We start from the raw sequence: 23450 nt of genomic DNA, 5'->3' as shown, positions 1-23450 counted from the left end.
ATTGTTTACTACACTATTATGCATACAATTCAAGTCATACGTTTATTGTCATTCATACTCTTATTTGTAACCGAATATCTTTGCAAAAGTGTTCATTGTGTCAATTCAGAGCTCGGAAATATTGGAATAATGTGCTTAAGGGGACTGACACTCAAGGCGCACAACAGGATAACACAACAACCACATTTTCAATTGACAATCATTGCTTTAAATGGATGTGGTAAATAGATTTGTATAGGCATATATAAACAATGTATTTAACTTGTAAACCAAGGTTGGATTGGTAGGTCTAAGCAACACGCACCTGGATAATCACGTCATGAATCGGGACGGGCTCCTACGTCCTCATATACACATTATGACATAATAAAGAGCTTAATCTTTCACGAAATAAAGACATAGAAGCATACCCAATTATACAGGTTCTACACATTCCATTTCTCCATGGCAATAGAATGTAAACATTCTATTTTGCGCCAAACATCGCCTACAACTCAATTCTAAGTGCAGCATATTGGGCGACGCCACAGTCATTGATCATTCGCGACTTTAAGTCATTCCTGTTATCTCTAGAGCATCCCGTATATCTATAGCGCTGCATTTCTTCCCCAACTTACCATGGATAGGGTTTGGTGCATTCCGGAGTTCACTCATGGTCCCACAAAGGTAATCTTAGGAGAAATTAATTTTAGCATAGTGTAAATGCCTGTGCATAATGTGCATAACAAAGCATCATTATTTTCATTATCTTCAAAGGAATTCTGTAGAAGCAGCCTTTATTTTCAGACTCTGCAGGCCTGCTGGGAGGAAACATATTACAATAAACAGGTAAGATTCATCCCACAAAAACATAAACAACAGAAAGAGAGTTGTATTTCAAGACAGTTTAGAGAAGTTGGTCATAAGAGTTCTTAATATCACTTGTAAATTGTCAGGCATGAGTAGTTGTGAAATGTTGCAAGAGGCCCTTCTGAAAGCACATGATATGGTATTTTGTGGCATGGTCTCACACCTTACCTCATCTTGCAGAAGAAGATCATGGTCCATTATCTGCTGCTCCAGAGTCAAGGCCAGGTCCCGCCCCATGTCACCACGGAGCACATGAGCAACTGGCTGGTGTCTCAGGGCAAAAAATCCCTTAGGGAGAGGTGAGCACCACGTCAGCACTCACCTTCACTGCCATTCCTGCCACCAGCAGCACTCCAGGTTTGGGTAAAATAAACAACAGAAAAATCACAAGCCAGGAAAGTTGAATTGCTCTGTGTTTTATTTGAAGGGTGTGGAAGGAAACCCTGGAGGAGGGAAACGACCTCGCTCGGCTGGTAAGAGAATGAGAGTTAGAGACATACTACAAGTTAGTGAGCTCTTTACTAGCCTTTCAACAACGAGTTAGCACAGCAGGATAGATCTGTTGTGAAATTACACTAATGGGACTTCCTGTTTCATACTGCAGGCCTGGGAAGTAAACACTTGCCTAAAAATGATGGACATAGAGCACGAGGCTTTCTGCAAGCTCCGCCGCTCCATGCACTCCACCTCGCCAGCTGACATGTGAGTTCCATGTACTGCCCTGCATATGACTTGATCCATTTATCTACACATCTGGAACTACGCAGAAACAGACTAAGACAGTGTTCTCTGTGAGCACATTGCACATCGTTTAGCTTTGTCTTCTCCTTTTTGTTGATTTCAGCGATCCTAAAGCCCACAGCATCGTGGAGAGAGCTGTGAGGAGCATTCTGGGCGAGCAGTCCAATGAGCCCCGTAGCAACCTGCTCAGCCCATCTCAGGTGGTGGTGGAGGTGGTGCCCAGGCTCCTCCTGGCCCTGTGGCTTCAGCCAGAGGAAGGCCATTCAGAGCACCCAATCCTAATAAGCGCGATGGCCGTGGGCATGGTGGCGGCCGTAGTGGAGAAGCTCTCCTGCATGTTAAAGGACCCTTCACATCACATCCCTTTCTCCCGGGCTGCTGCTTTTAAATCTGTGCGATCGATCCTCGGGAGAATCAGTCAGTCCTTCTCCACGGATGACCTGCAGAGCCCTTTTTATATGAGCTCTGTCTGTGCCTTTGTGGCGGACGAGGTGCAGAGCTGCTTCCAGCCCCCTGCAGCCACCCTACCAGTCCCCCCTGTCCTCCTGGTGGCCGTCTCCACCACACGACCAGCTGACATCCAAGCAGGTGAGTAGCAATGATAGAGAGCACTCTGACAGATGCCTGTTCTGATGACATCTTGGTGCCTTGTAGTAGTAGAGATCATCAGGATTGTTATTGTCACCCATAACACAGACCTGGCATCTTCCCACCTGGAGGTTGTGGACATCACCCCTAACACAGAGGCAGACCCGGCTTCTTCCCACCTGAATGATGTGGACATCACCCCTAATACAGAAGCAGACCCGGGTTCGTCCCGCCTGGAGGTTGTGGACATCACCCCCAAAACAGAGGCAGACCCGGCATCTTCCCACCTGGAGGTTCAAGACATCACCCAAAAAACAGAGGCAGACCCGGGTTCGTCCCACCTGGAGGTTGTGAACATCACCCTTAACACAGAGGCAGACCCGGGTTCGTCCCACCTGGAGGATGTGAACATCAGCCGTAACACAGAGGCAGACCCGGGTTCGTCCCACCTGGAGGTTGTGGACATCACCCCAAAAACAGAGGCAGACCCGGGCTTGTCCCACCTAGAGGTTGTGGACATCACCCTTAACACAGAGGCAGACCCGGGTTCTTCCCAACTAGATATTGTGGACATCACCCCCAAAACAGAGGCAGACCCGGCTTGTTGCCACCTGAATGTTGTGGACATCACCCTTAACACAGAGGCAGATCCGGCTTCTTCCCAACTGAATGTTGTGGACATCCCCACTAATACAGAGGCAGAGCCCATCTCTTCCCTCTTGGAGGTTGTGGACATCACACCTGAAGAAAGGACTCTGACAATGGCCATCTTCGCCACTCTGCCAACTGACATCCAAGCAGGTGAGTAACACTTAGTGAGCACTCTGACAGGTGCCGTTTGTCATGACATCTTAGTAGAACCTTTCAACTGGCCAGTGTTTAGAAGCTACGGTTTGCATTTGTTTACATTCTGTTCCTCCTTTTTCCCTTTTCAGAGGATGTTGCTGTGGTCATCCCGGATGTCACCCCACACGTCACCAAGGACGTGACACTGGATGTTCCATGCAGAGCTAGGAAAGGAGCAGTCATGCGATTTTTCTGCAGGCTTTGGAGGGCAGTGTGCTGCTGCGCCTGCCAGAAGGAAGAGGAGGAACAATATTAATTATTCATCAGACCTTCAGAAATGAGATTGAACCATAGACCATTAAAATTTTTCACATTATAATTGGACTCAATTCTGCTTTTCTTCTGTTTACTACTTAGTTTCAGAACTTTTCTATAAACTTTCACTTTGCAAGTGTGGAGTAAAATCTAGCATATTTATCCGCAAATATAAAAAAAAAATCATGCGAAATCCTGGAGAGATTCACCAGAGTATGAAAATGTATACACTCACTACTGTAAGTCGCTCTGGATAAGTGCGTCTGCTAAATGACTAAAATATAAAAGTAAAATGGAGCTAAACCTGTTGTATGTAGAAAATGCATGAAAGTAAATTTTCACTTTGCAAGTGTGGAGTAGGTTGTGTAAATAAGTGGGAAACATCCACATTTTAATGCTTTTAATAATTTACTTAGTACATTTAAAAAATATTATTTGACAACAAAAGAACAAAGGGAAAGGAAAATGGCAGACGGAAGGGAGGGTGGTGTGGCAGGTGCCGCTTCTCATACGAATGCTGTTATTTTATCTAAAACATCAGGTGTACGCCGACCCCAGCTAAGTAACTCATGCAAAGATTTAAAGCGCAATGATGTGTTTTATCTCCAGTACATTGCCATGATTGTCAGTTATGTAGCTGCTCTACTGATAATCTCAGTGCGTCCTTGCTGGGATGACGCAATCAATCTACTGCCGGAGAATATCAACACCAAACACATTGGTTCACCGTTCCACGGGAGCGGACAGTACACAGCATACCATAATGTTCTGAATAATGGCCAAGTCTACCTCGCTCCCTATTCCACTGACCTGCTTAGGCGGAACAAACACAAGTCCAACATTTATCGGAAACTGTTCAACTACCTGTTCACTACCCTCCTGCTCTCCGGGGATGTGCAACTCAATCCTGGGCCTAACATCACCGAGCCAGCGATACTCACTGCAGTGGATGGCCTCGTCCACTGATCGTCGCCGCTGCGGAAGTGGGGGAGTGCTATGGTTTCTCTCGACTCTTCAAACATACACAAGTCGCCATATGCGATCCCTGACTTTGCTTCTGGTACGCAAGCTGTTTTAATTAGTTCCCCGCATCCAGTGCAAGCGGGAGGGATTGTTAATTGCGCTACCAAATTGGCCCTATTCAAAACGAAACAAAACGGCCTAAACCCAGCCGTCAGAAAACACAGAAAATCTAACTTTTTTCAATGTTTAAATCACACTATCTGAGCAGCTAACCGATCGCTGCAGCTGTACATAGTCCATCTGTAAATAGTCCACCCAATCTACCTACCTCTTCCCCATATTGTTTTTATTTACTTTGCTGCTCTTTTGCACACCAGTATCACTACTTACACACCATCATCTGCTCATCATCATGTGCTCATCTATCACTCCAGTGTTAATCTGCTAAACTGTAATTACTTTGCTACTATGGCCTATTTATTGCCATACCTTCTCATGCCATTTGCACACACTGTACATAGACTTTATTTTTTTCTATTTTGTTATTGACTGTACGCTTGTTTATTCCATGTAACTCTGTGTTGTTGGTTCTGTCACACTGCTTTGCACTATCTTGGCCAGGTCGCAGTTGTAAATGAGAACTTGTTCTGAACTAGCTTACCTGGTTAAATAAAGGTGAAATAATAAAAAATAAAAAAAACTCTCAAGTCATCTGGGACCCACGATCTAAGCCCAAGGGACTACTAGGGGGGCACTTGAACATTCGTAGTGTCATTCCAAAAAGTGATCAAATTCAACATCTTCTCACAGACTCCAACCTTGACTTCCTCTGCCTTTCAGATACATGGCTCCATAAAAACTCTCCATATGCTGCTTTGATTGTGCCTGGCTACAATGTTTTCAGGAGAGACAGGATTGAAGGAAGAGGAGGGGGTCTGATGATTTACATTAAAGAACATATCCGATGTAAACAAATTGAGTGGTCATGTGATAATGAACTAGAATGTATTGGCCTGAACGTTACACTGTCTCCCCAAATGTCTTTTACCCTTATTGGAATGTATAGACCACCTTCCACCAAAAGTGTGTGTTTTGATCAGTTTAATAACATGCTTAGGGAATGTGATTTTTGGAACGAGGTCATCTTAATGGGAGATTTTAATATTAATTATGAAGACAAGTCTTGTAGGAAAACCCTCAAATGGATCACTAATACCTTTGACCTTACACAACTAGTTAAAGGGCCAACCAGGGTGACTTGTTGCTCTAAAACACAGATTGATTTGGTGTTCAGTAATACACCAGAGAGAGTGACGAAATCATTCAATATGGTTACTGGGCTGTCTGATTATATGCTGACACTTATAGCCAGAAAGCTTTCTAAGAGCAGGTTTACCCTCTCTACTGTTAGAAAGACGGATCAACTAAGAATTCCTAAGAGTGAATTAAACTATTTTGAAATCACAATTAAGGGAATTAACTGTAATGATCTCTTGTCCTATACAGATGTGGAAGCTGATAGTCAGGTTTTTCTATCCACAATCCAGACTACAATAAATGGTTTCCTAAAGAAAATCAAATCCAAACCTGGCCAAAAGAGCACTCTAGCTTGGCTAAATGTAGAAATCTGGAAATTGATGAAAGAACGAGATTATGCTCTAAAAACAGCCCTAAAATCCAAATTAGAGCATGACAGACGTAGGTTTACCACGTTGAGAAATAAGGTGATGAAAGAAATCAGACAGGCCAAGGCAAACTTTTTTATTAACATAATTGGTGAAGCAAAGGGAAATTCTAAATTGATCTGGGAGAATCTAAAAAAGTTAACAGGGAAAGACCATAGTAACACTGCAAAAAGACTAGAAATCCTGGTGAATAACAATCTAACACAGGATGCAGTCGAAATAGCAATAGCCTTCAATTCCTACTTTATTGACTCTGTCAGGGTACTGACACAGAACCCCTCCACTGGTTTCTTGGGCTCAGTGCTAGTAAATGACGCTCAACCTGTCTTCATCATAAGGGAGGTTTCTGAGTCAAAGGTGAACAAGGTGATTAGCTCACTAAAGAACTCTAAAGCCAAAGATGTGTTTGGGCTGGACTCTACCATTCTTAAAAACTACAAAGAGTCACTCATTGGCCCCATTACTAAGGTCACCAACACATCTATTGGTCTGGGGGTGTTTCCAAGGGTATGGAAGTCGGCCATAATAACGGCTATCTTTAAATCGGGCGACCCTGCTGACGTGAGTAACTACAGGCTCATTAGTATACTACCTGTGGTGTCGAAGGTTGTTGAAAAGTGTGTAGCAGAACAACTGATTGCCCACCTCAACAACAGCCTCTTCACATTACACTCCATGCAGTTTGGCTTCAGAGCGAAACACTCCACAGAAACGGCCGACTGCTTTCTTCTGGAAAATGTGAAGTCCAAGATGGACAAAGGGGGCGTTATTGGGGATGTGTTTCTGGACCTAAGGAAGGCTTTTGATACTGTTAACCATGAGATTCTCGCCACGAAATTGTCCAAGTTCAACTTTTCCCTCCGATGCCTTGAGATGGATGAAATTATACTTTGAAGGCAGAACTCAGTGTGTCAGAGTGAGCAGTGAGCTGTCGCCCACTCTTAGCTATGATGTGGGTGTGCCCCAAGGGTCAATACTGGGGTCCCTCCTGTTCAGCCTGTAAATTAATGATCTGCCTTCTGTCTGTACTGGGTCTGAAGTTCAAATGTATGCAGACGATACAGTGATATATGTGCATGCAAAGAGCAAACAACAAGCTGCACAAGAACTCACAACTGTAATGGTCCAAGTTACAAAGTGGCTCAGTGACTCGTGTTTGCATCTCAATGTGAAAAAAGCTGTCTGCATGTTCTTCACAAAGAGGGCAACAGATCACACTTTCACAAAAAACATGAAGACATGGCTAAAGGTCAATCATATTTGTGAACATAATCCCTAGCTGTGTATTGCCGCTTTCCATGTTGTCTGTAGCTTGTGAGGTGTGGAAACACTGTTGCTTTAATGGATTTTGTCTTGTTGCTTTTTGTTCTATGTTGCTCTGTCTGTATGCTACGTCTTGCTTGTCCTATGTTGCTCTGCGTGTGCTCACTGCTCAATGATTGTCTATATTGTAATTGTTTTTTAATAACCTGCCCAGGGACTGGGGTTGAAAATTAGCCGGCTGGCTAACTGGCTTAACTGAAACGTTGATAAATGTGCACTGTCCCTGTAAAAATAAAATAAACAGAAACCAACGTTGAGTTGAGGTGCAACCAAAAACTTGAATGATCATAGAAAAGGAAAAAGCGCAACTCTTGCTCACTATAAAAAAATGCATTGCTTTATTCAAGCAAGGTTAAAAGATTAACGTTTCGGCCTAGTCTATGACGATATGCAAGTTGTGTTTGCCCAGGAAAAGGGAGACCCAGACTCACCCTGGTTCTTGAGGGTTGAAGACAGCGAAAAAGTATCATTAAGTAAATGGGACTTTTCAATTCTTGAATACAAATCTTTAATGAACATGAATTTAAATACAATTGACTTGAGGATCAGAGCAGGCAGGCTGTCTGGCTAGCCCTGAAGGCCCTCTGCCTCTACCTCTGTGTGGTTCATCTCAACCAAGAGGTTGTGTGGGTTGTCTTTCTCTCTGTGGGTGTGAATCACTATGACCTCTCCCTCTGCCTGCCATTTGGCTGATCAGAAGCCTTCTGCTCTTTCTTGCTCACATGAACAGGAGGAATGGCCTCCTCCTCTATCTAATGCCTCTTCCACCTCCTCTTTCTGGCTGTGTTCGACTGAGGTCACTTGTTCTCTCTCCCTGGGTGTTGGATAGTTCCTCCTCCTCTGTGTCTTTGTGAGTTTGGAGGGAGTTATCCTGTTCCGGCTCCCTCTAAGGCTGTGCATGTTAATCTCTTTCCGTGTGTTGAGGGGTTCAGTGGTTTTGGAGGGAGTCTGAAGTTCGATCTCTAGCGATGAGTGTGGGGTCTGTCCCGTGGTGGTGTCCCCCTCCCTCCTACGGAGGAGCCACTGAGACATGTGCTGAGGCCAAGGAAGATCACTCTGCAAGGACGGGATAGGACACATCACAACACTGCTGCTCATTCATATTCAAACACACCTCAGAGTACGCACACAAATGTGGACACCCTCCCCCACACACACACACAATGAGATTACCTGTACATATCAGAATCATATATTCGACAGCCACCTCTTCCCCCACATGTATTGGGGCCAGGGTCCGAAAGTCCAGGGCGAACTCCTGGGCGCTCCTCGTCCCCTGCCTCAAGTGGAAGAGACGTTCACCCGCCGCTCTACCCTCGGGCGGGTGGTCGAAGACTGCTCGGAAGCGGCGGGTGAACTCCTCGAAGTGGTCCAGCGCTGCATCTCCTTCTAGCCACATGGCGTTAGCCCACTCCAGGGCTTTCCCCCGAGAGGCACGAGACGAGGGCGGACACCCTCTCACGCCCCGAAGGAGCCGGTACAGGTCCAGCTGCAGCAGGAAACCCTGGCAGCATGCCGCCGTCCCATCATACTCCCCGGGAAGAGCGAGACGAATCCCACTGGGACCAGGTACAGGAGGGGCGAGTAGTGGCGACCCCTGTTGTGCTGGTGGAGGCGCTGGAGGGACTCCCTGTCTCTCCCAGCGGTCCATCGTCTGAACGACGCGGTCCATAACGGCGCCGAGATGGTGGAGCATCGCCGTGTGCTCTCGGACGCGCTCCTCGACCCCTACAACAGGGGTACCTGCTCCTGCTGACTCCATAAGGCAGGGTGTGGTATTCTGTCAGAGTGTGCGCAACTGGTCGAAGGAAGTCAGGTGCAGGAGAGCAGAGATGAGTGAACAGGCACGCTTTATTAGGCAGAGGAAAACAGCCGGACGCAACTGCGTAACAACACTCCGGCCCAAGGAAAAAGCGAGCGCACAAGTACACAAAATAGTGCAAAATACAGAAACCACGGGTTAACATAATACCCGGCGCAAAACTAGCCTGTAGCGTCACACACAAAACGAACTAACAATACCACACACAGACACGAGGGGACCTCAGGATAATATACACGTAGAGTAATGAGGGGATGTAAACCAGGTGTGTGGAAAAACAAGACAAAACAAATGGGAAATGAAAGGTGGAGCGGTGATGGCTTGAAGACCGGTGACGTCGACCACCGAACGCCGCCCGAACAAGAGGAACCGACTTCGGCAGGAGTCGTGACACCATGGGAAATAAAGAAATATAGTTTAAGTGAATTGGAAAGAGTAAGAATGAAAAACTAAAGAAAAGCTGTAAACGGCTGTCACCTGTGCTGACATGAGTAAAAGTGAAGTAAACCGTACTTTTCGCGTTGTAGTTTATATGATAAGCTCATTGGAAGGGTAACAAATTTGGAGGCACCGCTGAGATTTATTTTCATATGAGCACCAGCCCATATTCCTGGAACGGACAACGAGTGAGAGACATTGGGAGAGCAGCTAGCTAGCTAACGTTAGCAGGCTAACCACCTAACGGAGTGTAGCTATCTTGCCATTGCCTGCATTGTCGTTGTTGCCACGTGAGCAGGACAATATAAGTCGAGAGAGGGAAATGTTGTTGGATGAAATCGAACAGAGTTTATTGACTTTAACTGAGGACAATTTACGGCACTTGTGTGTACGTTGTGGAATAGGAGGTGTAGATGACTGAAGTAAAAGGAAAGAGCCATCGCGCTTTGCGACGCAAATTGATGGAAGATTACTGTGAGAAGGAGGATTTAATGGAATCAGAGGATGAGGGAATGTCTTGGCTGCTTCAACTGAAAGGCGAAATCAAAGGAATGTCGGACTCTGAGGATACTGTGAAAGTCTGCCTACAAGTCCCAGCCAGTCGGCGACAGCGAACCCAGCGGAGAGACGGGAGCTGCGGCAGAACGAAAAGAAGAGGGAGGGGCTCCTCAGCCCAGCAGAGAAGTGGTCTCAGCTCCAGAAAGGCACCCACCACAGAGAGAGAATGGCGTGAGTATGTCCAGTTAGAAAGACTTTAAAATTCATGGACAGATCGGAGATCAAAATCAAAAAGATAAGCTCAGCTTCAGCAGCCTAGAACATCATATTGAAAATGGACGGAGAAAAGGATACCATGAATTAGAAATCATAGAAGCAGTAATCAGAGCTGTGAGCCCAGGGCTTAAGATGAGGAGTTATCTGGGGGACACATATCTTGAGGACACATTATGCAGAGAGGAATGCTACTGAACTGTATCACAAGTTGACTAAAGCAACACTGCCTTGGACATCCTAGTCCGAGTCTTTAACCTGAGACAGAAAGTGTTATCAGCCTCAGCTCGTGCCCAAGCAGGACTGAAATATGGCACAGTTAGTCAAGAGTCAATGCCTGCAGGCCATTGTTACAGGATTAACAAATGATAATGTCAGGGCAGAGATGAGAGTGCATCTCCAGAATATTAACACTAGTGATGAACTGTTGCTTGAGAAAATGCAAATTGCCCAGGGCAATGAAAGCAAACGCATGCAAAAGGCCAGGATTTCCCGTAAGATCACACTCACACGAGTGAACGAAGTATAGAGTGAGGATAACCGGGATAGAGGAAAGGAATGTGAAGAGGCAGAGCCCTCACAAAATAAATATACTGCTCAAAAAAATAAAGGGAACACTTAAACAACACAATGTAACTCCAAGTCAATCACACTTCTGTGAAATCAAACTGTCCACTTAGGAAGCAACACTGATTGAAAATACATTTCACATGCTGTTGTGCAAATGGAATAGACAACAGGTGGACATTATAGGCAATAAGCAAGACACCCCCAATAAAGGAGTGGTTCTGCAGGTGGAGACCACAGACCACTTCTCAGTTCCTATGCTTCCTGGCTGATGTTTTGGTCACTTTTGAATGCTGGCGGTGCTTTCACTCTAGTGGTAGCATGAGACGGAGTCTACAACCCACACAAGTGGCTCAGGTAGTGCAGCTCATCCAGGATGGCACATCAATGCGAGCTGTGGCAAGAAGGTTGCTGTGTCTGTCAGCGTAGTGTCCAGAGCATGGAGGCGCTACCAGGAGACAGGCCAGTACATCAGGAGACGTGGAGGAGGCCGTAGGAGGGCAACAACCCAGCAGCAGGACCGCTACCTCCGCCTTTGTGCATAGAGGAGCAGGAGGAGCACTGCCAGAGCCCTGCAAAATGACCTCCAGCAGGCCACAAATGTGCATGTGTCTGCTCAAACGGTCAGAAACAGACTCCATGAGGGTGGTTCGAGGGCCCGACGTCCACAGGTGGGGGTTGTGCTTACAGCCCAACACCGTGCAGGACGTTTGGCATTTGCCAGAGAACACCAAGATTGACAAATTCGCCACTGGCGCCCTGTGCTCTTCACAGATGAAAGCAGGTTCACACTGAGCACATGTGACAGACGTGACAGAGTCTGGAGACGCCGTGGAGAACGTTCTGCTGCCTGCAACATCCTCCAGCATGACCAGTTTGGCGGTGGGTCAGTCATGGTGTGGGGTGGCATTTCTTTGGGGGGCCGCACAGCCCTCCATGTGCTCGCCAGAGGTAGCCTGACTGCCATTAGGTACCGAGATGAGATCCTCAGACCCCTTGTGAGACCATATGCTTGTGCGGTTGGCCCTGGGTTCCTCCTAATGGAAGACAATGCTAGACCTCATGTGGCTGGAGTGTGTCAGCAGTTCCTGCAAGAGGAAGGCATTGATGCTATGAACTGGCCCGCCCGTTCCCCAGACCTGAATCCAATTGAGCACATCTGGGACATCATGTCTCACTCCATCCACCAACGCCACGTTGCACCACAGACTGTCCAGGAGTTGGCGGATGCTTTAGTCCAGGTCTGGGAGGAGATCCCTCAGGAGACCATCCGCCACCTCATCAGGAGCATGCCCAGGCGTTGTGGGGAGGTCATACAGGCACGTGGAGGCCACACACACTACTGAGCCTCATTTTGACTTGTTTTAAGGACATTACATTAAAGTTGGATCAGCCTGTAGTGTGGTTTTCCACTTTAATTTTGAGTGTGACTCCAAATCCAGACCTCCATGGGTTGATAAATTGGATTTCCATTGATTATTTTTGTGTGATTTTGTTGTCAGCACATTCAACTATGTAAAGAAAAAAGTATTTAATAAGATTATATCATTCATTCAGATCTAGGATGTGTTATTTTAGTGTTTCCTTTATTTTTTTGAGCAGTATACTTGTCTGTAACGTAAAGCAATGCAGAAGCAATAAGCATTGTAAATGATGATAGAACACATCAAATTAATGTGAACATGAGGACACAAAGGAGAGATTTAATTAAAAGATCATGTTTTAATACATTTTTAATGCTGAAGATTTTTAATGCTGAAAAAAATCTATGTATGGCAAATCCACTCTGGGCAAATGGCCTGTTGGACAAAAATAAAAAATAGTTAACATCCTTGCTACTTCAGCCATTTGCTATGTTACAGTAAAATCTCAGTTAATGATGAATGGATACAATTTGGAAGGATTTTCCAGAGTCTTACCTCAGTAGGCTAGAGTGTCAGGTGGCACAACCATTGGTGCCATGAGGTCAAAAGCTGTCTAGGAAGCAGTCCAGGACCATGGCTTGGAGGCTTTGAGTTGGTCCCATCATTGTCATGCATTGTAGGGTATCTGCTGCCCCATAGACCTGCTGGTAGTGGGAAAGATGTTAGCAGGGGACCACCAGGGACATCTATGATTGGCTGACACAGTCTTGGTTAAACCACATGTATTCTAAAGCAATATTCACCTGCTTTCATAGAGTAAGGATTCACTCCTTTGGGGACACTGCCAGTGTTCCCCTGATATCCATATGTCCCCATCGGTGGAGGTGGTGGTACACACTTGTTCTGTAAAACACATCAACACATTTTCCAAATTGTTAGTAATATTATCACAGTTGAAATACAATGGTTGTTCACTGTTTTTAATTTCTTTGAATTTTTTTATTTATTTATTTATTTATTTCACCTTTATTTAACCAGGTAGGCAAGTTGAGAACAAGTTCTCATTTACAATTGCGACCTGGCCAAGATAAAGCAAAGCAGTTCGACAACATACAACAACACAGAGTTACACATGGAGTAAACAACATACAGTCAATAATACAGTAGAAAAAAAATAAGACTATATACAATGTGAGCAAATGATGTGAGATAAGGGAGGTAAAAGCAAAACAATGCCATGGTGGCAAAGTAAATAAAGTATAGCAAGAAAAACACTGGAATGGTAGATTTGTAGTTTGAAGAAAGTTCAAAGTTCAAATATAAATAATATGGTGCAAAGGAGCAAAATAAATAAATAAATAAATACAGTAGGGGAAGAGGTAGTAGTTTGGGCTAAATTATAGATGGGCTATGTACAGGTGCAGTGATCTGTGAGCTGCTCTGACAGCTGGTGCTTAAAGCTAGTGAGGGAGATAAGTGTTTCCAATTTCAGAGATTTTTGTATTTCGTTCCAGTCGTTGGCAGCAGAGAACTGGAAGGAGAGACGACCAAAGGAGGAGTTGGCTTTAGGGGTGACCAGAGAGATATACCTGCTGGAGCGCGTGCTACAGGTGGGTGCTGCTATGGTGACCAGTGAGCGGAGATAAGGGGGGACTTTACCTAGCAGGGTCTTGTAGATGACCTGGAGCCAATGTGTTTGGCGACGATTATGAAGTGAAGGCCAGCCAACGAGAGCATACAGATCGCAGTGGTGGGTTGTATATGGGGCTTTGGTGACAAAACGGATGGCACTGTGATAGACTGCATCCAGCTTGTTGAGTAGGGTATTGGAGGCTATGTTGTAAATGACATCGCCGAAGTCGAGGATTGGTAGGATGGTCAGTTTTACGAGGGTATGTTTGGCAGCATGAGTGAAGGATGCTTTGTTGCGAAATAGGAAGCCAATTCTAGATTTCACTTTGGATTGGAGATGATTGATGTGAGTCTGGAAGGAGAGTTTACAGTCTAACCAGACACCTAGGTATTTGTAGTTGTCCACAAATTCTAAGTTAGAACCGTCCAGAGAAGTTATGCTGGATGGGCGGGCAGGTGCAGGCAGCGATCGGTTGAAGAGCATGCATTTAGTTTTACTTGTGTTTAGGAGCAGTTGGAGGCCACGGAAGGAGAGTTGAATGGCATTGAAGCTCGTCTGGAGGGTTGTTAACACAGTGTCCAAAGAAGGGCCAGAAGTATACAGAATGGTGTCGTCTGCGTAGAGGTGGATAAGAGATTCACCAGCAGCAAGAGCGACATCATTTATGTATACAGAGAAAAGAGTTGGCCCAAGAATTGAACCCTGTGGTACCCCCATAGAGACTGCCAGAGGTCCAGACAGTAGGCCCTCCGATTTGACACACTGAACTCTGTCAGAGAAGTAGTTGGTGAACCAGGCGACGCAATCGTTTGAGAAACCAAGGCTACTAAGTCTGCCGATGAGGATGTGGTGATTAACAGAGTCAAAAGCTTTCGCCAGGTCAATGAATACGGCAGCACAGTATTGTTTCTTATCGATGGCGGTTACGATGTCGTTTAGGACCTTGAGCGTGGCTGAGGTGCACCCATGACCAGCTCTGAAACCAGATTGCATAGCGGAGAGGGTGCGGTGGGATTCGAAATAGTCGGTAATCTGTTTGTTGACTTGGCTTTCGAAGACCTTAGAAAGGCAGGGTAGGATGGATATAGGTCTGTAGCAATTTGGGTCAAGAGTGTCACCTCCTTTGAAGAGGGGGATGACAGCAGCTGATTTCCAATCTATGGGAATCTCAGACGACACGAAAGAGAGGTTGAACAGGCTAGTAATAGGGGTTGCAATAATTTCGGCAGATAATTTTATAAAGAAAGGGTCCAGATTGTCAAGCCCAGCTGATTTGTAGGGGTCCAGATTTTGCAGCTCTTTCAGAACATCAGCTAAATGGATTTGGGAGAAGGAGAAATGGGGGAGGTTTGGGCGAGTAGCTGTGGGGGGTGCAGTGCTGTTGAATGCAGTAGGGGTAGTTAGGTGGAAAGCATGGCCAGCCGTAGAAAAATGCTTATTGAAATTCTCAATTATAGTGGGCTTATCGGTGGTGACAGAGTTTCCTATCCTCAGTGCAGTGGGCAGTTGGGAGGAGGTGTTCTTATTCTCCATGGACTTTACAATGTCCCAGAACTTTTTAGAGTTGGAGTTGCACGAAGCAAATTTTTGTTTGAAAAAGCTAGCCTTGGCGTTTCTAACTGCCTGTGTGTATTGGTTTCTAACTTCCCTAAAAAGTTGCATATCGCGGGGGCAGTTCGATGCTAATGCAGAACGCCACAGGATATTTTTGTGTTGGTTAAGGGCAGTCAGGTCTGGGGAGAACCAAGGGCTATATCTGTTCCTGGTTCTACATTTCTTGAAAGGGGCATGCTTATTTAAGATGGAGAGGAAGGCATTTTTAAAATATAACCAGGCATCCTCTACTGACGGGATGAGGTCAATATCCTTCCAGGATACCAGGGCCAGGTCGATTAGAAAGGCTTGCTCGTTGAAATGTTTCAGGGAGCGTTTGACAGTGATGAGTGGAGGTCGTTTGACCGCTGACCCATTACGGGTGCAGGCAATGAGGCAGTGATCGCTGAGATCTTGGTTGAAAACAGCAGAGGTGTAATTAGAGGGCACATTGGTTAGGATGATATCTATGAGGGTGCCAGAGTTTGCGGCTTTGGGGTTATACCTGGTGGGTTCATTAATAATTTGTGTGAGATTGAGGGCATCAAGATTGGATTGTAGAATGGCTGGGGTGTTAAGCATGTCCCAGTTTAGGTCGCCTAGTAGCGCGAGCTCTGAAGATAGATGGGGGGCAATCAGTTCACATATGGTGTCCAGAGCACAGCTAGGGGCCGAGGGGGGTCTATAGCAGGCGTCAACGGTGAGAGACTTGTTTTTGGAGAGATGGATTTTTAGAAGTAGAAGTTCAAATTGTTTGGGTACAGACCTGGATAGCAGGACAGAACTCTGCAGGCTATCTCTGCAGTAGATTGCAACACCGCCCCCTTTGGTCGTTCTATCTTGTCTGAAAACGTTGTAGTTAGGGATGATGATTTCACAGTTTTTGGTGGACTTCCTAAGCCAAGATTCAGACACAGCTAGGACATCCGGGTTGGCAGAGTGTGCTAAAGCAGTGAATAAAACAAACTTAGGGAGGCTTCTAATGTTAACATGCATGAAACCAAGGCTATTACGGTTACAGAAGTCATCAAAAGAGAGCGCCTGGGGAGTAGGAGTGGAGCCAGGCACTGCAGGGCCTGGATTCACCTCTACATCCCCAGAGGAGCAGAGAAGAATAAGTATGAGGGTACGGCTAAAAGCTATAAGAATTGGTCGTCTGTGACGTCCAGAATAGAGAGAAAAAGGAGCAGGTTTCTGGGGGCGATAAAATAGCTTCAAGGTATAATGTACAGACAAAGGTATGGTGGGATGTGAGTACAGAGGAGGTAAACCTAGGCATTTAGTGATTATGAGAGAGATATTGTCTCTAGAAACATCATTGAAACCAGAAGATGTCATAGCATGTGTGGGTGGAGGAACTGAGGGGTTGGATAAGGTATAATGAGCAGGGCTAGAGGCTCTACAGTGAAATAAGCCAATAAACACTAACCAGAACAGCAATGGACAAGGCATATTGACATTAAGGAGAGGCATGCTTAGCCGAGTGATCAGAGGGTCCAGTGAAATTCAGACAGCTAGCCGGGCCATAGGTAGCAAGCTGGTGGAAGATGGGAGGGAGGTCTGTTTTTAGCCACCTCGTGTGTTTCCGTCTGTGGGTTAGTGGGGTTCCGTGTGGAAGGGGGGACATGTCCAAGTTGGCAAAATAGTTAGTTATAGTGGCCCAAGAAAAGTGTCCGATAGACCTATTCAGATCGCAGCCGAAAAGACAGCTAACGATTAGCCGGCCGCAGATGGGCGATCAGGTTACGTCGAGACGGAGGGGCCAGTTGGATAACTCCCTCGGGCAGATAACGTCGGTGGTCCAGTCGTGAAGACCCGATGGGGCTCCGCATCGGCAGTAAAACGGGTCAGGATAGGTGAGTTGTAGCCCAGGAGACACTTCAGCTGGCTAGCTCAGGAACAGCCCACGAGTGGCTGACGGAACTCCTCAGCTGGCTAGCTGGCCAGCTCCGCAATAATGTGTGTTAATTCCATGACCGACGTTGCCAATAGTCACTCAGGTAGCAGCTAGTTAGCTGCAAGATCCAGGTGTAAATGTCCAGAGCCTGCGGTAGAAATCGGGGAAAGGAGAGAGAATAGGTCCGATATGCTCTGGTCTGAGTCGCGCTGTACAAAAACTGGCGATAGCTTTTCGAGCTAATGGACAGCTGAGGACGGCTAACCGTGGCTAGCTGAACTTCAATGTTAGCCAGTGAAAATGGCTAACCTCTGGCTAGCTTCTGTTGTGGAATTCAGATGAGGTAAATAATGCTTTTTTTTTGTTTGTTTTTTTAAAATTGGTGAGGCGGGTTGCAGGAGAGTGCTTTGAGGTTGAGTATTTGAATAAAAAAATGTAAAAAGATAAGTGAAGAAAAAAATATGTAAATATATATATACGAGACACGACAGGACATCTGAACTGCTACGCCATCTTGGATGCGATTTAAGTGTATACCTCAGCCTTGGGCTCAGTTTTGTTAACCCATCTGTGCAGAGTTGGATCCCAGACAATCTGAGGAAGAAGATATTAGCAATGTGAAGCAAGCCACAAATTGTCTTTTTTTTAATCCACTCAATTGTCTCTACATAGAATAAAGTGTTAATAACCAGTTCCTTACAGATCTGTCTTTGTCCTCAGGTAGATGAACCTCCTTCTTATTAACTCTTCCAATCCCAAAGACCCAGCTGAGCCAGCCTCCACTGTTATTGTGAACAGCAGGGGTCTCGGGCTCAGCCACCGGCCGGCTGCCAGTCTGGCACTGAGGGTTGGCATCGGAATGTTCCGGCTTGGTGATGGACATCATAGCAGGATGCTCGACATATCTAAGTCGGACATCTGTAATAAGTGGGAGAAGTCAGGCCACTCTGCTCATGTCACCACACAGAACAATTACTAGCTTCCAGGTAGAAACGTCTCGCTCTGATACTCTGTTACAACCCAATCTTAACCTACACGCAGTCACAGGGATTACTGGGAGGTTACTCCAGGACTCTGCGATCGCATTGTTTTGGTTGCAAAATCAACAATTCCCTGCATATTATGTGAGGGCTTACAAATTTCACCAATCACCAAACTATTTCTGAATAAAATAGTCACGTCATCACAATATTATTGCATAGAACTGACCCATTACCACAGTACAAAAAGAGGGCTCGCAATTTCAACCAATCACCGCACATTTACTGCATAATATGGTTCAATCAAGCCAGACGTCAACACAGTTTTTTCCTTGTCAGCGCATTTTTGCAACAAATTGGACAAAACAATTGCATATTGCTATGCAAAATGTCATAATTGTCGCTGCAAAATCTAGCATATTTATCAGCTAATATCCAAAAAATCCATGCGAAATCCTGGAGAGATTCACCGGAATATGAAAATGTATACACTCACTACTGTAAGTCGCTCTGGATAAGAGCATCTGCTAAATGACTAAAATGTAAAAGTAAAATGGAGCTAAACCTGTTGTATGGAGAAAATGCATGAAAGTATTACAGCTATATTCTCACATGAGCCATACATTTAATCTATCACAACTTATTCTCACGCTATCACAATGGTAATTTCTTTACTAATTAGGTAAAGTTAAGTGACCTCTTCTCTTGGAATAGAAATCCACAGGTGGAGTACACGCTCCACCATCCCATTTCCACAGTGGTGCCACCATGGGGATGATGGGAGGTGGTTGTGGATGATTGTTTCCATTCTTCACAGGGACACTGGTTGTGAGGAAGATCTCCTCCCTCTCTGCAGGGACACTAGCCTTTGGGACGATCCACTCCCTGTGTGCAGGGACGCTGGCCTTTGGGAAGATTCCCTTCCTCTGCGCAGTGACACTGGCCATCAGGAGGATCAACTCCCTTTGTGCATGGGTGACGTGTGATGCTCTGAGGATCTTCTTCTTCCGCGCAGTGATAGAAGCTGCTGGAAGAATCCCCTTCCTCTGTACAGGGATGAGGCCTGATGCTCGGAGGATCCCCTCCTTATGTGCAGGGATGAGGCCTGATGCTCGGAGGACCTCCTCCCTCTCAGCAGGGACACTAGCCTTTGGGACAATCCCTTGGCTGTGCGCTGGGAGGCTGGCCATTGGTACGAATCCCTCCCTCTGCGCAGGGACACTGGCTGTTTGGAGGATCCCCTCCCTCTGTGCAGGGATGAGGCCTGATGATCGGAGGATCTCCTCCCTCTGTGCATTGATGCTGGCTACTGAGAGAATCCCCTCCCTCTGTGCATTGATGCTGGCTACTGAGAGAATCCCCTCCCTCTGTGCAGGGACACTGGCTGTTTGGAGGATCTCCTCCCTCTGTGCAGGGACACTGGCTGTTCGGATGATTCCCTCCCTCTGCGCAGGGACACTGGCTGTTCGGAGGATTCCCTCCCTCTGTGCAGGGATGAGGCCTGATGATCGGAGGATCTCCCCCCTCTGTGCATTGATGCTGGCTACTGAGAGAATCCCCTCCCTCTGTGCAGGGACACTGGCTGTTTGGAGCTGCTCCAGCTTTATAGGTTACGGCAAGAACACGGTACCAATACTATTAATGTACTGAGTGTACAACACATTCACAGGGATGTTGGCCCATGTTGACTCCAATGCTTCCCACAGTTGTGTCAATTTGTCTTTTGAGTGGTGGACCATTCTTGATACACACGGGAAAATGTTGAGCGTAAAAAACCCAGTAACGTTGCAGTTCTTGACACAAACTGGTACCCCTGGCACCTACAACCATGCCCCGTTGAAAGGCATGTAAGTATTTTGTCTTGCCCATTGACCCTTTGGATGACAATCCATGTCTCAATTGTCTCAAGCCTTACAATATTTTTTTAAACCTTTCTCCTCTTTATCTATCCTTATTTAAATGGATTTAACTAGTGACATCCATAAGGGATTATAGTGTTAACCTGGATTCACCTGGTCAGCATATGTCATGGAAAGAGCAGGTGTTCTTAATATTTTATACACTCAGTGTAACTCATTGGCACTGACATAAGTTATTTTCAACCATGAACTGGGGCCTTGTTGAGGCCTTATCTAAGTAAGTAATTGCTGATTGACAATAAAGTATTATTTTGATGTATGGAAAAAAATATGGTATGCAATTCCTATGTAGAGAAGGTTCTCTCTGGTAGTTGTTCAATATGATTTCAACTTATACAGGGCACTCTTTTTTACTTTTCTTTATTAACAAATATCATCAAACAAAAGAGGAATAGTCACATGCAAACAAGCGTACTAACAAACTATTTACATTGCCAGGAATCCTAAACAAACAAATCATATTCCTTAAGACTACAAGTTTTAATTGCCTTTTTGTTTTTCATTTTAGTTAGTGGTGCCATATTGTTTAAACTCATTTATAAAGTGAAAAAAGTTAGGTTTTGAATTAGACCATTTGCATTTGTGAATATGAAATTTACCTAGTATTATTAGCAGTTGAATTAAATATGCTACATCTTTATCTATGTCAGAAATTCTGAAATAAATCATTATATAAAAACCATTAAATAGTACAACCGGTCCTATTTATTTTGTAACAAAATTCTGTTTGTCAATCCAAAACATTCTGCTATAAATACAGGTAAAAAACAAATGCAAAATGGTCTCCTTCTCCATTCCACAGAAATCACAGTTATATTCAATATTCAGCTTGTGTCACACCCTGACCATAGAGAGCCCCCGGGGTTCTCTATGGTGTTTTAGGTCAGGGCGTGACTAGGGGGGTTTCTAGGTATTATATTTCTATGTTGGTTTGTGTATATGGTTCCCAATTGGAGGCAGCTGATAATCGTTACCTCTCATTGGGGATCATACTTAGTGTGTCCTTTTTCCCACCTGCGATGTGGGATATTGTTTTGTGTGAGTGCCTATGTGCGCTACGTGTTTCACGATCGTTATATCTTTGTTGTTTTTGGAATTTTCACTATTATTAAAATGTGGAACTCTACTCACGCTGCACCTTGGTCTAATTATTCATACGACGGTCGTGACAGCTTGAATCTTTCCAAAACATGTTTCACAGGACAAATTCTATGTAACATTTCAAATGAAACTTCATTTACTTTGTTACTGATACAATATTTGTTAGCAATTTTCCATGCTTTCCCCCATTGTATATCACCATACATATCTGACCAAAAGAATCTTGCTGAGGGAATTGTAGTATCACAAACAATATTCCTAATCTGTTTATTACTACATTTATCTTTGTTAATATTGCCAATGAATATATTTTCATGTAAATCTGTTACATCAACCACAGAGGAATTTAAAAGAGACAACCCCCCCCCCCCCCCCGGAATCGAATCAAAAACAATTGCATATTCTTTCGGGGTAATTGGAATTTTATCTTAGCAAGAAATTCCCCATATGAGAGAAGATATCCATCCTTATTCAGTAACTGACCAACCAAAATTATTGTATTCTCAAACCAGTTATGAAAAATACTTATTTTTAAATCGTATATCTTCGTTCCATAAAAAGTATCTGTGGGTAAAAATTGTGTTTATACGCTAACATCCAAGCTAAAATTGTCTGCTTATGGAATATGGCCAACTTTACTGGGATTTTATCAATATCAAAATTACATCGAAGCAAAATTCTAAACCACCAACAGAGTCAAATAAATACTTAGGGAAGACATTCCAAATACTGTTCTGGTTCTTAACATACTTCAGAATCCAATTGATTTTAAAAGTATTATTTAGAGTATTGAAATCTAAAACCTCAAGACCTCCTTGTTCTTTGGTATTAGTGAGAATATCTTATCGTAGATAGTGAGGCTTGTTACTCCAAATAAAATAATAAAGAATCTTATCTAAGTCCTTTACAATTTTAGGGGGTAAGTCAAGTGATAACGAGACATAAACCGATATGGATAACCCTTCAGCTTTGGAAAATAAAACCCGGCCGTATAACGAAATATCTCTCATCAACCAGAGGTTCAATTTCTTATTTGTTTTCTCAATAATGGGGTTAAGGTTCAATTCACTCCTTTGTTTTTCATCCTTGGATATAACAATTTCAAGGTAAGTAAACTTATCTTGTATTGGGATACCATATACTTCCTGTAAAACAAAATCCTTGAGTGGAAATAAGACTGACTTATTGATAATAATTTTCAAACCTGAAACTAAGGAAAAGTCTTCAATACAGGAAACTGCTTTAGAAACCTCATTCCTGTCTCTTAAAAATATGGTGGTATCATCAGCCAGTTGACATAGTTTAAATTCCTTGCCAAGTGCTGAAACACCATAAATTCCCTTTATTGATATGAAAGGCCATAATTTGAATAACCAATAAAAATACAAATGGACTAATTGGGCAGCCCTGCCTAATGCCACGGCCAATATCAGACCTTTGGGATGTCCCACGAGCTAATTTTACAGAGCTAGTACAACCACTATATAAAGTTTGGACTGCTTTCAAAAAGTAGTCACCAAACCCCAAAAAACATATTGCTTTGAACATAAACTCATGTTCTACAGTGTCAAAAGCTTTAAAAAAATCAACAAACATAAGAAAACTATCATCAAGGATGAGGTCATTATAGTCAATCATATCTAAGATCAACCTGATGTTATTACTAATGTGTCGAGCATGCATAAAACCAGATTGTTCATCAATTATATGATGCAAGCCTCGTTTCAACCTCTTAGCAAATCCAAGGGCAAATCATTTCCCATCATTATTCAACAGGCTAATGGGTCGCCAGTTGTCTGTATAAAGAGTATCCTTATTAGGTTTGGGAATCAAAGTAATTACACCTTGCTTTAAGGAAGCCGGAAACTCCCCTTTTTCTATTGATTCTTGAAACATAGCAAGAATGAAAGGAATCAATTTATCATTGAATGCTTTATAAAACTTGCTTATAAACCATCATTTCCAGGGGACCTATTGTCCTTAAGGCTTTTAATACAGTCTTTTATCTCAATTTCAGATAACGCATCATCACAAAAATCCCTGAAATCATTATCTATCTTCTTAGCAATGTTTGCTACATTGTCTAAGAAAAGATCCATATTGGAAGTTGGCTGG

General features: G+C 44.3%; 2 protein-coding genes and 1 long non-coding RNA gene across 3 annotated transcripts; 1 reads left to right on the top strand and 2 right to left on the bottom strand.

Moving 5' to 3' along the window:
- The first annotated feature begins 16 nt into the window (after positions 1–16).
- LOC115156548 (pheromone-regulated protein PRM7-like) lies at positions 17–3714 on the top strand. Its single transcript, XM_029703995.1, has 4 exons — positions 17–1322; positions 1454–2178; positions 2287–2979; positions 3114–3714. The coding sequence occupies exons 2-4, from the start codon at positions 1881–1883 to the stop codon at positions 3278–3280; spliced, it is 1158 nt and encodes a 385-aa protein (XP_029559855.1). The 5' UTR covers positions 17–1322; positions 1454–1880; the 3' UTR covers positions 3281–3714.
- A 4020-nt stretch (positions 3715–7734) lies between these two features.
- LOC115156544 (uncharacterized) lies at positions 7735–8547 on the bottom strand. Its single transcript, XR_003868275.1, has 2 exons — positions 8424–8547; positions 7735–8306 (listed from the first exon to the last, which is right to left on the bottom strand). It is a non-coding gene; the product is annotated as an uncharacterized LOC115156544 (long non-coding RNA).
- Positions 8548–12550: 4003 nt separating this feature from the next.
- LOC115157703 (uncharacterized protein KIAA0754-like) lies at positions 12551–20145 on the bottom strand. The gene is made up of 7 exons (XM_029706158.1): positions 20140–20145; positions 19013–19916; positions 18036–18253; positions 17873–17929; positions 13016–13115; positions 12768–12916; positions 12551–12647 (listed from the first exon to the last, which is right to left on the bottom strand). The coding sequence occupies exons 1-6, from the start codon at positions 20143–20145 to the stop codon at positions 12777–12779; spliced, it is 1425 nt and encodes a 474-aa protein (XP_029562018.1). The 3' UTR covers positions 12551–12647; positions 12768–12776.
- Positions 20146–23450: the final 3305 nt, after the last annotated feature.

The sequence above is a fragment of the Salmo trutta genome, chromosome 21 (genome assembly GCF_901001165.1).
Source record: "Salmo trutta chromosome 21, fSalTru1.1, whole genome shotgun sequence".
NCBI lineage: Eukaryota > Metazoa > Chordata > Actinopteri > Salmoniformes > Salmonidae > Salmo > Salmo trutta.
The sequence above is the reverse complement of the archived record's forward strand: the minus strand, read 5'-3'. Positions and strand labels throughout refer to the sequence as shown.